This window comes from Pezoporus occidentalis, unplaced genomic scaffold, assembly GCF_034315485.1.
Source record: "Pezoporus occidentalis ecotype Australia unplaced genomic scaffold, CSIRO_AGI_Poc_V1 ctg191, whole genome shotgun sequence".
Classification (NCBI taxonomy): Eukaryota; Metazoa; Chordata; class Aves; order Psittaciformes; family Psittacidae; genus Pezoporus; species Pezoporus occidentalis.
In genome coordinates, this window is record NW_026913760.1 from 344521 (window position 1) to 361316 (window position 16796).

The 16796-nt window shown below is 64.2% G+C and overlaps 4 protein-coding genes across 6 annotated transcripts; 2 read left to right on the top strand and 2 right to left on the bottom strand.

Annotated features, from left to right (window-relative positions):
- Positions 1–905: 905 nt before the first annotated feature.
- On the bottom strand, positions 906–3718 carry REEP4 (receptor accessory protein 4). 2 transcript variants are annotated; one of them, XM_062616944.1, is made up of 8 exons: positions 3649–3718; positions 3336–3408; positions 3186–3262; positions 2881–3001; positions 2690–2803; positions 1905–2037; positions 1651–1808; positions 906–1499 (listed from the first exon to the last, which is right to left on the bottom strand). In XM_062616944.1, the coding sequence occupies exons 1-8, from the start codon at positions 3678–3680 to the stop codon at positions 1434–1436; spliced, it is 774 nt and encodes a 257-aa protein (XP_062472928.1). In that variant the 5' UTR covers positions 3681–3718; the 3' UTR covers positions 906–1433. The 2 variants fall into 2 exon arrangements, with proteins under 2 accessions (XP_062472928.1, XP_062472927.1); XM_062616943.1 differs by having other exon boundaries at positions 1651–2037.
- Positions 3719–4938: 1220 nt separating this feature from the next.
- LGI3 (leucine rich repeat LGI family member 3) lies at positions 4939–8852 on the bottom strand. 2 transcript variants are annotated; one of them, XR_009964431.1, is made up of 9 exons: positions 8293–8852; positions 7754–7825; positions 7597–7668; positions 7340–7411; positions 7167–7238; positions 6874–7043; positions 6636–6800; positions 5214–6535; positions 4939–5141 (listed from the first exon to the last, which is right to left on the bottom strand). XR_009964431.1 is itself a non-coding variant. In XM_062616945.1 (8 exons), the coding sequence occupies exons 1-8, from the start codon at positions 8826–8828 to the stop codon at positions 5718–5720; spliced, it is 1977 nt and encodes a 658-aa protein (XP_062472929.1). In that variant the 5' UTR covers positions 8829–8852; the 3' UTR covers positions 4939–5717. The 2 variants fall into 2 exon arrangements, 1 of the variants encoding a protein (XP_062472929.1); XM_062616945.1 differs by having other exon boundaries at positions 4939–6535.
- Positions 8452–13285, top strand: LOC134162748 (pulmonary surfactant-associated protein C-like). Its single transcript, XM_062616947.1, has 6 exons — positions 8452–8460; positions 11896–11951; positions 12172–12507; positions 12579–12689; positions 12763–12873; positions 13005–13285. Exons 2-6 carry the CDS (start codon positions 11910–11912, stop codon positions 13098–13100), a joined length of 696 nt encoding a protein of 231 aa, XP_062472931.1. The 5' UTR covers positions 8452–8460; positions 11896–11909; the 3' UTR covers positions 13101–13285.
- LOC134162747 (pulmonary surfactant-associated protein C-like) lies at positions 9112–10453 on the top strand. Its single transcript, XM_062616946.1, is given in 6 exon segments — positions 9112–9179; positions 9181–9337; positions 9435–9581; positions 9716–9856; positions 9934–10044; positions 10127–10453. Coding segments are annotated over 6 exon segments (717 nt in total). The 5' UTR covers positions 9112–9126; the 3' UTR covers positions 10235–10453.
- Positions 13286–16796: the final 3511 nt, after the last annotated feature.

Sequence of the window (16796 nt, forward strand, 5' to 3'; positions counted from 1 at the left end):
GCTGTCCCCTCCCTGGGGAATGCACAGGACAGTGCCAGGACACAGGAGCAGCCACCAGCGCTGCTGGGTCCCTGCCCCTGCCCCGCTCCAGCCCAGCCGCCGCTGATGCTCGTGCCTCAGTTTCCACAAGCTGGGAACGCTGCCAGCCAGCCCTGGGGCTGTGGAACCCCAACCCAGGGGTACCCCACTCTGCAGCACCACAGCCAGGCTTTGCCGGCAGCCCCAGCAGCCTCCCCGTGCTGTATCCTTGGAGGAACCGCGCTCTCCCTAAGCAGCTTTGGTGGGATTAGAGGCAGCCCCTTCACGCTGTCCCCTCCCAGCCTTTCCCTTCCTGCTGCTTTAAGTAATCGTCTCCCAGCAGTTGGACTGGGCTAATCCAGCCACCTCCACCTAATCTGCCCCAGCACCCCTTGCCCAGCCCCAGGGAGACGCTCTCCCCTGCCCTGGGAAGACCCCCGAAAGCAGAAGGCAGCCAAGGGCTAAATATAAAACGCTGGGCTGAGGAGGTGAGGGCAGGAGGGGCTGGGAAGCGAAGGGACTGATGGCAGAGAGCAGCGCTGTCACCTTGGGCCACCCCACAGAGGCTTCGTGCCATGGCCTGCACCCGGGAAGGGGATAAGTCCCTAAGGCAGAAGCGAAGGGAGGTGAGAGCCCCTGGCTGGGCCCAGGCAGCCCCGGCAGGGTGCCCACGGCCGGGGCTATGAGGACATCCAGGGCCGGCAGCCAGGATGGGGACGTCCGTCTGCAGCCCTGGCCGGGTGCCGGGACCCGCGGGCCCGAGCGCTGCTGCCACGGCGCGGGGGATGCAGCTACTGCAAGGAGAAGGCGATGCTCATCCCATCACCCGCACCCCACCACCCTCCCCCTGCTCTGCCCGCTACCACCGCAGGGGACAGCGCTGGGGCTCAAGTGAGAAACAGCGTTTATTTTCCATGTACAAAACTCCCTGTCTGGGAGGTGGGAACGTTAAAAGCTGCGTGGTGCTCGGCAGGGCTCGGTCAAGCACCGGAGCCCCGGTTTCAAGTATGGGGGTGTCAGCCTGTAACTGGTGGGGATACCCCAGCCAAGGGCTGTGGCTTTGGCTTCAGAGGACAAAAGGAACAAGGCACATCCCTTTGCTGGCTCCCACCGAAGGAATGTGGGGTGTAAGGCATCACGGCAGCAATGGGGATCCCAGCAGAGCCCATGGAGTTCATGGGATGGGAGGAAAGTGGGGGCTGGATCCCATGGGCGAGGCGCCAGCACCCGTCCATAGGACGGAGTCTGGGAATGGGCACGGTGGGAGCAGCAACCGGAGGCACAGAGGTCAGAGAAGGGATTTACAGTGTAAGGCAGGGGGAGCCCCTTCCCAAGAGCTTGAATTGCACAAACCACAGCTCCCTCCTGACGCTGCAGCAGCAAAGTCATGGTAAGACTCCAGGCGGAGGTTTCCATCAGTCATCCTGATCCGACAGGGCCGGTTTCTTCCTGATCCTGCTGCGCAAGAGCCGGGAAGAGCCCTGGATCACAGAACCACAATCAGCTGGGCTGGACAAGACCTTCAGGATCATCAAGTCCAACCCATTACTAAGCCATGGCACCAAGGGCCTCATCCAGGAGGGACGGGTCAGGTCCTGCTCGCACCAGCCCCTCATGCCCTCCCTATGGTACCTCTTTGCCTGGTGCCTTCTTCTTGGCCACACGCAGGCTCTGGCTGCGAGACAAGGGTCTGGGGTCCAGCTGGGAGGACGCGACCTCCAAATCTGACCAGATCTCCTCCTCCTCCGTCTCACTCTCGTACTGCCGGGGGCCGGGGGTCACACTGTAGGCTGGGGACAAGGGGGGGGCACACGATAGCTCCCAGCACAGCCCCGCAATGGGCTCTGCTTGAGCCCCCAGCACGATGATGCCTGCTCCTGGCTCACCCAGCAGCTGCCGGCGGCCCTGGGGCTCCTCCAGGTACAGTGGGTCCTGGCAGTGCACGGGGGTGTCCTCGGGCCCCGAGCGCAGGTCCTGCATGCTGAAGCTCCGGAGCCGCCCGGCCAGCGCGCCCTGGCTCTGGAGGGAAGGGGGAGGACGGATGTGAGCCCCACAGGGCAAGGCCCAAAGCACTGGGGCACCATCAGCCCAGAGTCTGCACACAGAGAGCCTGCTCCTGACACCCACAGCACCGAGGCCTTGCTGCAGTGGCCATGGGATCATGGGATCAGCTGGGCTGGAAAAGAGCTTTCAGCTCATCCAGTTCAACCCTCACCCCAGCCCTGCCAAGGCCACCCCTAACCCATGGCACTGAGGCCTGATCTCCACGGAGTGTGATCCCTTGTAGGAACAGTGCCTGCAGCCCTGCCCTGGGCAGCCTGTTCCAATGCCTGAGCACCCTCTGGGGAAGGAATTGTTCCTCAGCTCCATCTAAACCTGCCCTGGTGCAGCTTGAGGCCATTTCCCCTTGTCCCATCCCTTGGGAGCAGAGCCCAGCCCCTCCTGGCTCCATCCTCCTGTCAGGCAGTTGTAGGCAGCCATCAGGTCCCCCCTGAGCCTTCTCCATCTGAACCCCCCAGGTCCCTCAGCCGTTCCCCATCACCCTTGTGCTCCAGGCCCTGCCCCAGCTCTGTTCCCTTCTCAATGTCTCTCTTGCAGTGAGGAGCCCAGAGCTGAGCACAGGATCCGAGGTGTGGCCGTGGGCCCACAGGGTCCTGCCCCATCCCTGTACCTTGGCTGCCGCCTGCACCGCGGCCGTGGCTGCCAGGTTGAGGCCCCTCTTGCCGAAGCGCACCATGGTCTCATAGCTGCGCTCCCGGGCGCGCAGGATGTACCCATCGATGTCCTGCAGACGGCACGGAGCTGAGGAGGGGGCACAGCACCACATCGGGGGTCCTGAGTGCCAGGCAGCCCCTCACTCACCTTCTCCTTGCGGGACAGGGTGGGGTGCACGAACTTGCGGTAGAGCAGGCTGGCCCCCCGTGTGTACGGGGACAGCAGCCAGATGACAAAGGCCATCTTCACCTCGTAGTAGAAGGGAAACCTGCCAGAGACAGGGGGAACATGAGAGTGAGGAGATGCTGCTCCCTCGTAGGGGGAATGGTGCCTCCCCCCATAGACAGAGCAGCGCGTGCCCCTCACAGCACGCAGGAGGGGGGAGCCCCCTTCCTTGCCGCCCCCCCCCAGGCCAGAGGGACCCCAAGGCTGCTCCCCGCAGCGCAGCTCACCAGGAGATGAGCAGGTCGGTGAAGGTCTCTGTGGCCATGAAGAGCGCAAAGACGATCCAGTACATCATCCAGCGGACCTGCGGGAGCAGAGCCCCGTCACCGCGGGGCTGCGGCACCGGCCGGGGGGAGCTGCCCAGGCTCCGTACTCACGTATTCCCGGATGTTTTTGCTCTTCACGGCCTTGTAGGAAGCGTAGGCAGGGTAGAGCATCCCGAAGAGCAGCCTGGAACAGAGCGGGGGCTGAGCAGAGCCTGCCCCAGCACCGCAGCGTGCCCCGGAGCTGCACAAGGGACGGCACCGGCACGGGGGGAGCCCCCATCCGCAGGGACCCGGCTCAGCTCCATCAATCCCGCTCCTCCCCAGCCTGGAGCGCTGCAGGACCCGGCTCTGCCTTCCCGAGCCTCGCCCCACGGACCCGGGGAACACGGCCCGGGCCACGGCCGGCCCGCACTCACTCACTCACTCGATCAGCCGGCTGAGCGCCCACGACACCATGGCTGCGGCGGCGGCGGCGGCTGCGGACCGGGACCGGGACCGAGCTCCGCCGCACCGGGACCACCGGAGACGCTTGAACGGGGCGGCCGCTGCCTCTGAGCATGCGCCGCAACGGTACCCGCCGCTCTTAAAGGGGCAACGGCGGCTCTTCAAAGGGGCCCGGCGCACGAGTGTTGAGTCGGTCTCGACCCTATATACTAATCTGCTATTAGTAATAGCGTTAATAGTAGTAGTAGTAACATTATTAGTAGCAACAGTAGTAGTAGTAGTACCATTGGTAGTATGAGTACTATAGTATTAACATTACAATAGGGACGGGCAGCCACAATGTCATTTTTAAACACATATAACCCCAAAGAAAAGCGTGGAAATCTCCTGGGGACGCGGGGTTTGTGTTGCTGAACGAGGATGCAGCGTAGGGAACAAGCCCTTCCCTGTGAGGGCGGCGAGGCGCTGCCGCAGGGTGCCCAGAGAGGCAGAACTGGACGAGCTTTCAGCTCCCCTCCCACCCCAAGCAGTGCGTGCCTGTGCACAGAGCACCCGGCCCTGGTTCGGGCTGGGGGAGCGCCGCTGGGTCCTGCCAAGGCAACCGAGGGCAAGGTGCTGAGGGTGTCAGCACCGCCCTGACGCGTTGGTTCAGCGGGACCTGAGCTCAGCCCCTGCGCAGTCCCCACCGCGCCTCGCTCGGGTTTACCCGTGCTGAACCCTGCAGGAAGCAGAAGCTGTTTTCTCCTCCTGAAGCCAGCCCCGGCATCACCTCCCCGGGCACCTCCCCTTGGTTGCGCATCCCCAGCGCACCCCAGCTCATGGGTGCTGTTGGGACCCTTCAGTGCCTGCTCCCTGCGCTTCACATCTGCCTTTTCCCAGTAGGGAAACCGGGGCAGAGAAGCGTGGCACTGCCCAGTTAGTGCTGTGTGCCCTGCCTTGCACCCCGCAGTGCCACCCGTGGCATTCCCGACATGGGGAAGAGCCCATGGAGCCAGAGAGGTCAAACCCTGCTCCCAAAGCCCCGCCTCGGGGTGCCTGCTACCGCTAAGAAGATCTTTATTTGTGAGCCTAATTGGTGGTTTTTCACATGCAGATTCAATCCCTGGGAGACAGGGAATTGCTGCCCTGGAAAACCAGCTTGGGGGAGCCTAAAACAAGGGGTTCCCCCTTCCCGGGCTCGCTGGGGCTTGTGCAAGGGAAGAGGGGTGCTGTGTGGTGATAGCGGGCGGGACGTGGTGCTTGGGCACGCAGCAGCGCAGGCAGACGCAGGCAGCACTCACAGCGGGTTTATTCTGGGAGCGTTTCGGTGGGCACGGACAGCTCGGGAACAGCTGGAACACCGCGTCCTGCCCGGCAGCGGGTACAGGGACCGCCTGGACATGCATGGAGGGGGACGGGAGCAGGTCAGCCCTGCTTCTGGTGGTGGTGGCACTACCGCGGAGCATCCCATCTGCCTCAGGGCATCCCATCCTCCTCAGGGCATCCCATCTGCGTCCACACTGGAGCATCCTCCTGGCGCCATCTGCCTTGAGGCACCTCATCCACATCCACATTGGAGCATCTTAGTGGCCTCAAGCATCCTGTCCTTCTCAAGGCATCCCATCCACATCCACATCGTAGCATTCCCCTGGCCTCAAGCATCCTGTCCTCCTCTGGGCATCCCACCCACCTTGAGCATCTCATCTACATGGGAGCACCCCTGTATCCTGGGAGCATCACATCCACACACACACCCCCCATCTCCCCACTGCAGCCTCCACCCCATTGCCCAAGTTTCCCCCATCCCTGTCAGCCCAAACAGGCACTCATAGGCCTGCAGGGGAAGGGGTGTCCCGTTATCCTGCCCACATCCCATGGGATGTCTGTGGGTGCTGCATGTAGGGATCCCAGGACTCCTGGGGGAACTGGGGGCTGTGGGGCTGGGTGATGCCCTGGGGAGGATTGGCCGGGGCGGTGAACACGGGGGGTTGTGACCATGGGGCAGTCGGGTGCATGCGCATCCCCAGGCAGAAGCCGCGCTGGGGCCGCGCTGGCAGCTCGGGGCCGTGTCTAGAGGCTGAGGTCCACCACCACATGCCGGTAGACCAGGGTTTTGGCCTTGAAGCTGGGGGCCAGGAGGAGCTGCACGTCAGCAGCCAGCACGGAGCGGAAAGCCCTGGGGGCCTGCACCAGCAGCTCCTGGAACTTGGTGAATTTCTGCTTCTCCTCTTCCCACAGGTAGACGTGGGTGAAGGAGAAGTCACTGCCCAGGGCCAGGTACTGCCGCTGCCCCACAGAGAAGGGCTGCATCACCATGGAGCCACGGGACGGCAGCGTCTGCAGCTCCACGAAGCGCTGCCCTTCCCAGCGCACCACCTTGGAGTCGCCGATGTAGCGGCTGAGGCAGAGGAACTGGTCCCGCTTCACCCTGAAGTGCTTCACCATCTGCACGTCCAGCATCTCGCCCACCTCCCCCTGCGGCGCAAACTGCTTCTGTGCCCGGTTCCACTGGTAGATGACGGGCGCCTGGGAGCTGCTGGCGATGATGAGCCGGGGTTTGCCGTCGTTCTCCACGTACTCCACGTCGGTGTCGCGGTGCCAGGGGTGCAGCGCCTGGTGCGAGTAGAAGCCGTTCTGGTTGAGGCGGTAGAGGCTGGTGGAGCCCGCTTTGGAGCTGTCGGCAATCACAAAGTACCACTCCCCCTCGATGGGGAAGGCTTCGATGTCGTTGGGCTTGCGGATCTTCTGGCTGTCGATGTCCTGGATCTTGATGAACTTGTCCACGCTCGTGTCCCAGCGGTAGATGTAGGAGCCGCCGAAGAGCTGGGCCACCACCACGTAGAGCTGCTCCTGCGCCACAATGGGCTTGCAGTGCACTGCGGAGTGAGCTGCCGGGCAGGGCCACGTCACACCGGGGCCGTGACTGCCCCAGAGCACCCCGAACAGGGGCCATGGCATGGGAAGGGACCCCCGGCACGGGCGCCTTACCCGGGATGTGGTCAAAGTCCCGCAGCTTGCGCTCCACGTAGTCCCACTTGAGGATGGCGCAGCTGCTGGCACCGGGCTGCGCCAGGGCCACGTACAGGTCACTGGCGTAGGTGAAGGGCTCGGCCGACACCGACTGGAAGGGCAGGACCTGGTGCACCACAAAGTCTGTGGGGAGAGGGGGCAGTGAGGGTCTGAGCATCACCTGGGCGCGGGGCGATGGGCGAACGTGTTCCCTCACCCGTGGTGATGCACTGGAAGTCCCCGAGCACCAGGTCCTGGATGCGCTGACCCTCGAAGTGCCCGGGGCTGCTGCAGAACACGGGGGGGACCGTGGTGTTGGTGCTCTCCAGCCACTCCACCAGCCACTTGATCTGGCAGTCGCAGGCCAGCGTGTTGCCACGGAGGTCCCTGGTGTGGATGGCACAGAGTTAACCCAGCCCCAGTGAGCCCCGAGCACCGCAGGGCCACCCGCAACCCATCCCGGTGTCACCCACAACCCATCCCAGTGCCCCAGTGCCAGCACAGCCTTACAGGTCGCTCAGGATGTCCAGTGGCTTGAAGAGGTCCCGAGGCAGCGTCTGTAGGTTGTTGTTGGCCAAGGACCTGTGGGATCAGAGGGGTTGTGGAGGTGACACCACACAGTGAAGGGACAAGAGACATTCGGTGTCCCTGGGGAATGCAGGATCCCCGTTCCCAATACTCACAAGTGGGTCAGGGACTTGAGCCCACGGAAAGTGGCCTTTGAGAGAGCCTGGATGTCATTGTTCTCAATGAACCTGGGGTGGGAGGAGATGGTGGCACGAGGGACAGGTTCCTCTGACCCCCCCACACCCTTTCCATGCCCTCCCCATGTCTCCATCCCCATCCCTGTGTCTCCATCCCCACGTCCCCATCCCCATGTCCCCCATCCCATCCCTGTGTCCCCATCCATATCCCCACGTCCCCGTCCCCGTCCACACACAGGTACTGGAGGTGTGAGAGGCCGGCGAAGGCGTTGTCCCCGATCAGTGTGAACTTGTTGGAGTTGAGCAGGCTGCAAGGAGAAGGGGAAGGCATCAGCACAGGGCGGGCAGGGTGGGAACATGGGGACACAGCGGGATGCCAGGGCGGACACGTACAGGAACTGCAGCGAGGGGATGTGAGCGAACGCTGCCTCCCGGATCTCTGTGAACGCCGCGTTCACCATGGTCCTGCCAAGGAGAGGAAGCTTCAGGAGAGGGAACGGCAGCAGGAGGGGTTCCACCACCCCAGTGCCCCCCTGCACTGTCCCTGCTGCCAGCTGGTGCACGCCAGAGCAGCCCCACACATGAGCACACACACGCATCCACCGTACACGCAGCACACACACGGCTGCTGCCCCACCGTGTCCCCAAGCACCCACCAGCCATGTCCCTCTGGGGCTCTGGTCCCCAAGGTCACAGTGGGGACAGCTCCATCCCTCACTGATGCAGGAGAGCTGCCACCACTGCAGGACACAGGGACCAGTCCTGGGATGTCCCCAGCCCGCTCCGTCCCGCAGAGCACCCACCATACCCCACACCAGCACACATTTACTCCCCCTGGAGCACAGCGGGGCTGTCCCTGCATGCCCAGGGCAGCATCACCCCCGCCAGCCCTGGGCTGTGATGCGCTCCCCGTCCCCATCCCCAGTACTCACAGCGAGATGACCTCGGGGGGCAGGTTCCTGGGCACGGCTTTGGAATCCACGCAGAACGCAGTGTCCTGGGTGCAGGAGCAGCTCGGGGGGCACGGGGGGGGCCGGGGCGGCCGCCGACCCTCCGCGGGCTGCCAGAGCCAGGCCGAGGCCAGGAGGAGGAGGAGGAGAGCGGGGAGCCGGTCCCTCAGCATCCTCCTCCAGCGCCGCAGCTCCATCGCGCCCCGGCCTAGCGCTCTGCCCGGGGCTGGTCCCTGCGCGCCCGCAGCGCCCGGCAGCGGAGGCAGAGCCCGCTCCTCCTCCTTAATGCCCGCAGAGCTCGGCGGGGAAGGGACGCGGCGGGGGCTGCCGGCCCGGAGCTGCAGCGCGCACCATGCTCGGGCGCTGCGGGAAGGAGGGCGGGAGGGATGCGGTGAGTGACAGCCGAGCGGCAGCGTGCGCTCACCGCTGTGAGCGCGCAGAGACGGCGGCGCGCACGGGAGGGGGCTGCGGGGTGCCCCTGGGGTGCCCCACGAGGGGGGTCTGGAGGGAGCCCCCATCTCCCGTCGCAGGGGTGGTGCCACCGGAGCTCAGGCACCGAAGCGTTGCTTTGCCCCGGTGCTGCAGTGCTGGCAGCGAGCGCCGGGCATTGTCCATCCCGTCCCAGGCACCGCATTCCCGGCCAACAAAGAGCCCAGCCAGTTCCTTCCTGCCCACCCTGGGGGGGGGCCCGCAGCTGCCCATGCACTGAGCAGGCTGCAGGGACCGGGGTGCAGCACCCACAGGGGCGTGTGCTGAGGGTGCTGGGCGCTGGCATGCTCGCTCTGCTGCCCACTGTTTGCCTTCCCCCCCTTCCCAATGCCGGGAAAGGGCTCTCGGAGGTTTCATCCCCACTCCCTGCCTCAGCAAACAGCACAAGTGGTACCTTGGCAGCTCCAACCTCCTCCCATCCTCCCGGGATCCTATAAATGCCCCCGGCTCCAGCTGGCAAAGAGACAGGAGCCGCATGGAGAAGGAGGGCGAGATGGACGGCAGCTCTAAAGAGGCGCTGATGGAGGAGGCACCTCCGGTAAGGAGCACCCATCGCTCGCCCCATGAGCTGCTGTGGGGCTGAGCACCATCCGCCTGCGCCGGTGCCTCACCCAGGTTGTCCCCTGTGTCCCCAGAGGTACACGGCCTCCCCGCGCCTGCCCAGCATCTCCCCTCAGCTCAAGAGCCTGCTGATGGCAGCAGTGGTGATGCTCATCCTCATGGTGGTCATCGTCACCTTCCTCCTGCTGGGGCTGCACATCACTGAGACACATGCCGAATCGGTGAGGGGAGGGAACCGCAGTGCCGCCGGCTCCGGTGATGGGACTGGGAGGGTTGGGAATGGCACCGGCTGCTGGTGCTCCGCAGGGATGGGGCTTAGACCCCCACAATTTCCCCTGACCCCCCTGCATGGCAGGTCTTGCGGATGACCATCCATGGGCTGGACGGCGAAGGGACCCCCCAGCACCTCTCCTTGAGCAAGAAAGAATGGACCGGGACGTTCGCCGTGCGGGATGGGCTCAACGCCTCCGCCGTGGTGGTCTATGACTACAGCAAGGTGCGAGGGCAGCGGGCGCAGGGGAGGGTGCAGGGGCAAGGACGGGGCTCAGCATGACCCGGGTCTGCCTCAAACAGCTGCTGGTCGGCTACAGGTCCTGGCGCCACCGCGCCTGCTGCATCACCCGCATGGACCGGGACAGCATCCCGGGGCTGGACGCCGTCACGGAGAGCTTCCAGCGGCGCCAGGTCAGTGCTGGTCCCCCCCGGGCGGCAGCGGCTGCAGGGGCGGCTGCTGCAGGCAGTGACCCCTCTGTTGTCTCTCCTGCAGGCTGAGATGAATGAGGATGGGGACAAAGCCGTGCCCCTGGCCGACCGCTCCATCCTGGGTACCAGCATCAACATCCTCTGCAGCACCGTCCCTGTGTACTGGGCATAGCGTGGATGGGGCCAGCCCGTGCTCCCCACATTGTCTACCAATGCTCAGGCATCCTTCTCCTCCTCCTCCTTTGGCAGCAGCCATCCCACCATAGGGGTGCTCCATCTGCAGCCGCTCGGCACCACGGCTTTCCCACCACTCTTGTCATATAATAAACCAGTGGGATTTGATTCAGGATTAATGCTTGTGTCTGCAAAGTAAAGCCTGTGCCACTGCCTCAAGTGCTGCTCTTATCCTTCCCTGCCCCAGGGTGCCAGGGACCCTCTGGTGTCCCAGGGATGTCTCCCTGTGGGATGGAAGCGTCCTTCGTGTCAGTGTGCTCGGTCCAGCCCCATACAGGAGGGCTCAGGCACTCCCTTCCCAGGTCAGCAGCACCCCTCAGCATTCCACACCAAGCTCCCAGGGCCAGTGTCCCCCCAGGGCCCTCCCAGCTTGCATGGGAGGAGGATGAGGTGGCAAAAGAAACCTCCACAGCTCCATGGGCACAGGCAGAGCCGGGGGCTGGGCCACCAGGGCTGAGCAGGGCACCCAGAGACACCCCAGTCCTCTGCTCCCTCCATCCCTGTCCATGGCAGCCCCAGCTCCTCCAGCTCCAAGTGCTGCACCAGAGAATGGGGGATCAATGGGATGGGAGGGAGAAAAGAGACCCCCAGGACCTGATCCAGCCCCCCAGGAGCGCGGTGGTGCTGGGCAGAGTGGTTTAACCTTGCAACAGGCACTGACTCAGCCTTGTCCCCACTGCCAAGGGTCACAGCGGGAGGGGACCTGCACATTGCCATGCACTGACATGGGGCCAGCAGCCCTGAGCCCGCATTGCCCCGGCAGAGCCAGGACGAGCAGGGTGAGCAGAGCCACAGGAGGTGATGCACAGAGCACATGGGGCCAGAGAGCAAACAGCAGGAGCCACTCAAGGGGCTCCCTGCTCCCCAGCACCCCAGGGTAGGGCATGGGGTGCACCCTTCACCCCGCACCCTGCGCCTGGGCTCCCAACAGGCCCAGACCTGCCTGGAGAGGTCCCGACCCTGCTGCAGGAGAGGCTTGAGCAATCCCAAGGGTCACCCTGCCCTGCCGATTGCACCACTGTGGGGCACACGCCAGAGCTGGGACCCCTCACCCTGAGCACATCAGCCCCGAAGCCCCAGCACCATCCATGTGAGCCCCTGTGAGCATCCTCAAGAGCATGGTCCAGGGACATGTCCTCAGGGCGAGGTGACCCTGCTCCCACCCAGCCTTGCTGGTTATGGGGCAGCGCTGATGTCCCGCTGCACTTTGCCCACCCCGAGCAGCTCCATGTGCCCGAGCTAAGGGCAAAGGGCCGCAGGCACCGGTCCAGGTCTTGCTGCAGCCGGATGCTCCTCCCTGGAGAGCAGCTTGAACCCGCTCAGGAGGGTTTGCTTTGGACCAAGCCCTCGCTCCTGGACGGCAGAGAGCCCCCGGTGATGGGGACAAGTGCCCTTAGGAACTCTCGAGCTGTGGGTTCCCAGGGGCGTGCAGCACTGGGGAAGGAGGTCAGCAAACAGCACTGAAGAGGTTTGCATGGCAGAGCCCAATTGCGCACCAGGACCACGACCTCCTTCACAGGGGCCACTCCACTCCCCACCCCATCACCCTGGTATAAAGCGCTGTGGTGTGGCCACTGCAGGGCTGGGGGCAGGAGGAGGAGGAGGGAGCAGCCATGGAGAGCAGCATGAAGCAGGTGGTGCTTGAAGAGCCGCTGGTGAGTCTGTGACCCGCACTGGGGTGGCAGCACCGTGCTGCCCCTGTGCCCAGCAGAGATGCTCAGCACGGCTCTGCCCAGTTTGTCCCCCCAAGGCACCAGTGTGGTGAAGAGCCCACGGGACGCTGCCTCCTGAAGACTCAGGGGCATCCCTCCTGCACCCCCTGCTCCTGCATCCTTCTCCACCCCACTTCTCCCCCTTTCTCTCCCATGCCCACAGGACCCGGAGAAGGGCTGCTGCGGCACCGGGTGCTGCTCCAACGGGTGCTGCAAGCCGGGCTGCTGCTGTTGGCCCTGCGCCGTGTGCTGCACCAAGTGTGCGCGGTGCTGCATGCCCCGGTGCTGCCGCTGCCCCGGCTGCCCCAGCTGCGGCGGCTGCATCAAGCGGTCGCTGTGCTTCGTCCCCCGCCTGCTCTGTTACCTGCCCCGCAAGCTCCTGAGCTGCCACCGCCTCAAGTGCCTCCTCCTGGTGGTGCTGGTGGTGGTGCTGGTGGTGGTCATCATCGCCGGAGCCTTGCTGATGTGGCTGCGCGCGGACCAGCGCCACGCTGATGCTGTAAGTAAGGGACCCCCGGAGCCCCCATGAGGGGATGCAGCAGGGTGTGAGCTTCCCACCGTGCCCCACAGGTCCTAAGGATGGGGCTCTGGAGAGAATCAGCCTGGGAGGAGGATGCAGCCACGTTCTATGTGGATGGTGGGGATGGAAACCCGGCCACGGTCATCTATGACTACAAGAATGTAAGTGGGGAGCAATGGGGAGGATGGGGAAGGTGAGATGGGACCGTGTTGATGTGGCTCTACCTGCAAATAGCTGCTGGTGAGCTACAGATCCCAGGTCCACGGTGCCTGCTACATCGCCCACATGGACAAAGACAACATCCCTGGGCTGGACACCATGGCTGAGGCCTTCCAGCGCCGGCAGGTGAGTGCTGGTGGACCTGCTGGGACAAGGTGGGGACACACAGCTATGCCCTGGGCAGGATGCGTTGTGCAACACCCTCCGTGCAGCATCGTGCTGCTGCTGCCTTAGCCTTCCTTCTCTGCCCTCTCCAGGATGAGAAGAGACTTGCCATGCCCCTGGCTGACCGCTCCATCCTGGGCACCACCACCAGCATCCTCTGCAGCATTGTCCCCATCTACTGGGCTTAATCTTGCTGGGTGGGTGCAAAGGGTCCCAATGCCTGCAGGGGACCATCCATCCATCCATCCATCCCTCCTTCCCTCCCTCCATCCCTCCACCCCTCCATCCATCCCTCCCTCCATCCCTTCTGCCATCCATCCATCCATCCATCCATCCATCCATCCATCCATCCATCCATCCATCCATCCATCCATCCATCCATCCCTCCCTCCTTCCCTCCCTCCATCCCTCCACCCCTCCATCCATCCCTCCCTCCATCCCTTCTGCCATCCATCCATCCATCCATCCATCCATCCATCCATCCATCCATCATCCATCCATCCATCCGTTCATGCCTCCCTCCCTCCCTCCCTCCCTCCCTCCCTCTCTCCCTCCCTCCCTCCATCCTTCCACCCATCCCCATCATTCCCAGCACCTCCACAGCTGCACCCCTCACCACACCCTGATTTTGGGGGCTGAGCAGGAGGTTTTGGGGGGCATGGGGTGGCTTTGGACGGTGCAGGGGCTGAGCAGGGGTGGGTCTGAGGGGTGCAGGGGCTGAGCAGGGGTGGGTTTGAGGGGTGCAGGGGCTGAGCAGGGGTGGGTTTGAGGGGCTGAGCAGGGGTGGGTTTGAGGGGTGCAGGGGCTGAGCAGGGGTGGGTTTGAGGGGTGCAGGGGCTGAGCAGGGGTGGGTCTGAGGGGTGCAGGGGCTGAGCAGGGGTGGGTCTGAGGGGTGCAGGGGCTGAGCAGGGGTGGGTCTGAGGGGTGCAGGGGCTGAGCTTCGCCGGGGTCTGGAGGCGGGGGGGCGGTGCCTGCTCGGGGCCGTCTGTTTTGTCACTTAAATCTCAGCTTCGCCAAGCCCAGAGCGCAAAATGAGCTTAAAACCCCCGTGGCATTCACGGAGCCAGCGCTCGGGTCCTGTCCTTCCCCTGCTCCGCAGCTCCCGGCCTCCACAGCGCCTGAGGGGCTCTGAGCGGGGCTCGGGGAGTTTCTGCCTCAGCCACAGCCTGGGGGGCTCAGGGGGCACCCCCCGAGCACGGGGCCGAGCTGGAGTCGGTGCTGTCCCGCCCTGCGGAACGGAATAAAGGAAAGGGGGAAAATGGGGTCTTGGAGCTGTTCCTGGCAGCAGCCGCCCGCCTGGGGAGCAGCTGCGGGAGCGGGCACTGCCGGGGGACCGGGATTGTTAGGACCGGGATGGTGGAGCCATCAGGATCAGGCACTATCAGGACGGGGATGCTGGTGCCATCAGGATCAGGCACTATCAGGACCGGGATGGTGGTGCCATCAGGATCAGGCACTATCAGGACGGGGATGGCGGTGCCATCAGGATCAGGCACTATCAGGACGGGGATGCTGGTGCATTAGGATCAGGCACTATCAGGACGGGGATGCTGGTGCATTAGGATCAGGCACTATCAGGACGGGGATGCTGGTGCATTAGGATCAGGCACTATCAGGACGGGGATGCTGGTGCATTAGGATCAGGCACTATCAGGACAGGGATGCCGGTGCTATCAGGATCGTTATGATGCTGTCCCGGGCCGCGCACCAGTGCAGTTCAGGAGCGTGGTGCAGCCCCGCAGTGGCCTCTCGCTGTCACCGCGGCCGTGCTGGGGCAGACACCGGTATCCGGCTGCAGCCCCGCTCCTGGCAGACGGGAAGCGGCTCCCGCAGGGAGAGCGCAGCTGCGGCTGGCCGGGATGCGGGGCGTGCATCCAGGGCATCCATCCAGGGCACCCATCCAGGGCACCCATCCAGGGCATCCATCCAGGGCGTCCATCCAGGCCTCCTGCGGCCCCAAACCACCACCTCCCACAGCCCCAGTGATCACACACTGGATGTGGAGGGCTCCTGGGCTGAGCTCCCAGTCCCAGGCACCAGCATCCATCCGGAGCAGAAGAGGGATGGGGAATGAGAGCAAACCCCCCAGTTTGTGCTGGGAGATGGAGGACTCAGCCCCATCCCCAGCTCGTGTCACAGGGGACAAGGGGGCTGCACATAGGGGATGGGCCCAGGGCTGCACAGGGGACCCTGGGGGGGTCTCACTGGTCCTGGCACTGGGGGGAACAAGCTGCAGGAGGGGTGGTCCAGCGTGGCCCTGCAGGATGGGGTCCGGGTAGGATGACAGGTAGTGGGTGACATCCAGGGGCAGAGCACGGAGAACATCCCATGGGCCTTTGGGGCTGCATCTTGGGCAGCACACAACAGAGATGCAGCTTTTCCAAGGCTTTGGGGGATGCCCTTTGGGAATGAGCAAAGTGGGGGACCAAAGACCATGATAGGACCCAAACCCGCAGCTCTTACCTCTGCCTTGCGTCGGCTGCCGCGCGGGATCCACGCATGAGGGATGCAGCAGAGCCGGAGCTGGAGCTGGCTCATGCGTGGGGTGTGCATCTGGAGCCTTGTTTATCCCAGGGCTCCAGAGAACATCATCTGTCCAACACGTCAGCAGGAGCTGCCTGGGAGCCAGGAGCCTGGGATCTGTGGGGCTGCTCCTGCTGGAGCAGGCGGCTTCCTGCTGTGGGGCACGGACTGCAGCACCCCACGGCCGCCCATCGCCTCGTGGGGTGCAGAACATCCGTGGTTAAGGGAGATCACGGTGCTTGGAAAACCACGTTGGCAAAGGCAGCTGGTCCCAGGGAGTGGTGGGATCCTTGGGGTGATGCAGGAAGCAGGGAAACCCTCCCCTAGGATCCCCAGATCAGCCCATGGGAAAGGGGCGATTCCAAGGTGGAAACCAGCATCCAGGGAGCCGCGTTCCAGGACAGCCGAGGGCGCTCAGCACAGAGCAGGATGAGGATGGAGGTTTAGGTGGCAGAGCGAGGGGAGATTGCCATGTCCGTGGCACCCATTGCAGAGCTCACCCTGTGTAGGGGATGCCCTGCAGCAGTTTTCTGCCCCGGCTTCTCCGCATCCCGATCCTTTCCTAATGGATTTACATCCCCCAGGGACTCACGTCCTTCCCAGCATAAGCAAATCTGACTGATGGAAATAGAAATATTCCCAAGTGTTTTCCATGGGGGATCTGTGTTTTCTTGGGAGACACGGGATGAGCTGCTCCCCACATTCCCATCCCCATCCCCAGCCTGCCCCTGCAGTGTGGGCCGGGAAGCGGAGCAAGGCCGGATCCCAGGGGTTGTCTCCTCGAAGGGGGAAGCTTTCCTGGCTGCAGGCAGGGAGCAAAGCCCATCCCGAGGGGATTCGCTGCTGGCTGGGGGGAAATCACAGCCCGAGAAGAGGCGTGAAGGAGACTTCCCTGTGCCTGGTGGGGTTCTGCATGCGGGAGGCCCCAGGAAGCAGAAGCGAAAGCAGATTGGAGGGGGGGGTCAGTGGGAAGGGTCCCTGTGAGCATCCAGCGTGTCCCCAGGCACCAACTGTGCGCAGCAGAGCTGAATGCTTCATCACCTCCACACTAAGGGTCAGTCAGGGTGGGAGAGCGGTGCAAGGAGTGGGAAGAGCGGCCTGGAATAATGAGCCAGGAGCTTGGCATCCTGTGGCACTTCCCAGGCTGGGATGTGCTGGATGGACCCTGCAAGGCAAGGCTGGACTCGGGGCTTTATCCGGTGGATCCCATTTCCCACCGCTGGGCACAGGCTCATCATGGGGGGCACAGACCCCCCCGGAGCTGTTGGAGGGCCCCAATGGCAGCACCATGGCCTCATCCTGCCATGTGCCCGTCACCGCCGCGCCACGGCTCCCACCCACCCCATGGTGCCCCCTGCAGA

What these genes read in the sequence shown, in the direction of transcription:
- REEP4 (XM_062616943.1), bottom strand. Translation starts at nt 3,680, where the DNA reads ATGGTGTCGTGGGCGCTCAGCCGGCTGATCGA. An exon ending in GCGCTCAGCCGGCTGATCGA is followed by an intron (nt 3,409 to 3,648) that starts GTGAGTGAGTGA and finishes GCTCTGTTCCAG; the next exon opens with GCTGCTCTTCGGGATGCTCT. An exon ending in CCCTGTCCCGCAAGGAGAAG is followed by an intron (nt 2,804 to 2,880) that starts GTGAGTGAGGGG and finishes TGCCGTCTGCAG; the next exon opens with GACATCGATGGGTACATCCT.
- LGI3 (XM_062616945.1), bottom strand. Translation starts at nt 8,828, where the DNA reads ATGGGGGCTCCCTCCAGACCCCCCTCGTGGGGCACCCCAGGGGCACCC. An exon ending in CTCAAGTCCCTGACCCACTT is followed by an intron (nt 7,239 to 7,339) that starts GTGAGTATTGGG and finishes CTGATCCCACAG; the next exon opens with GTCCTTGGCCAACAACAACC. An exon ending in CTTCCAGTGCATCACCACGG is followed by an intron (nt 6,801 to 6,873) that starts GTGAGGGAACAC and finishes CTCTCCCCACAG; the next exon opens with ACTTTGTGGTGCACCAGGTC.
- LOC134162748 (XM_062616947.1), top strand. Translation starts at nt 11,910, where the DNA reads ATGGAGAGCAGCATGAAGCAGGTGGTGCTTGAAGAGCCGCTG. An exon ending in TGGTGCTTGAAGAGCCGCTG is followed by an intron (nt 11,952 to 12,171) that starts GTGAGTCTGTGA and finishes CCATGCCCACAG; the next exon opens with GACCCGGAGAAGGGCTGCTG. An exon ending in AGGCCTTCCAGCGCCGGCAG is followed by an intron (nt 12,874 to 13,004) that starts GTGAGTGCTGGT and finishes TGCCCTCTCCAG; the next exon opens with GATGAGAAGAGACTTGCCAT.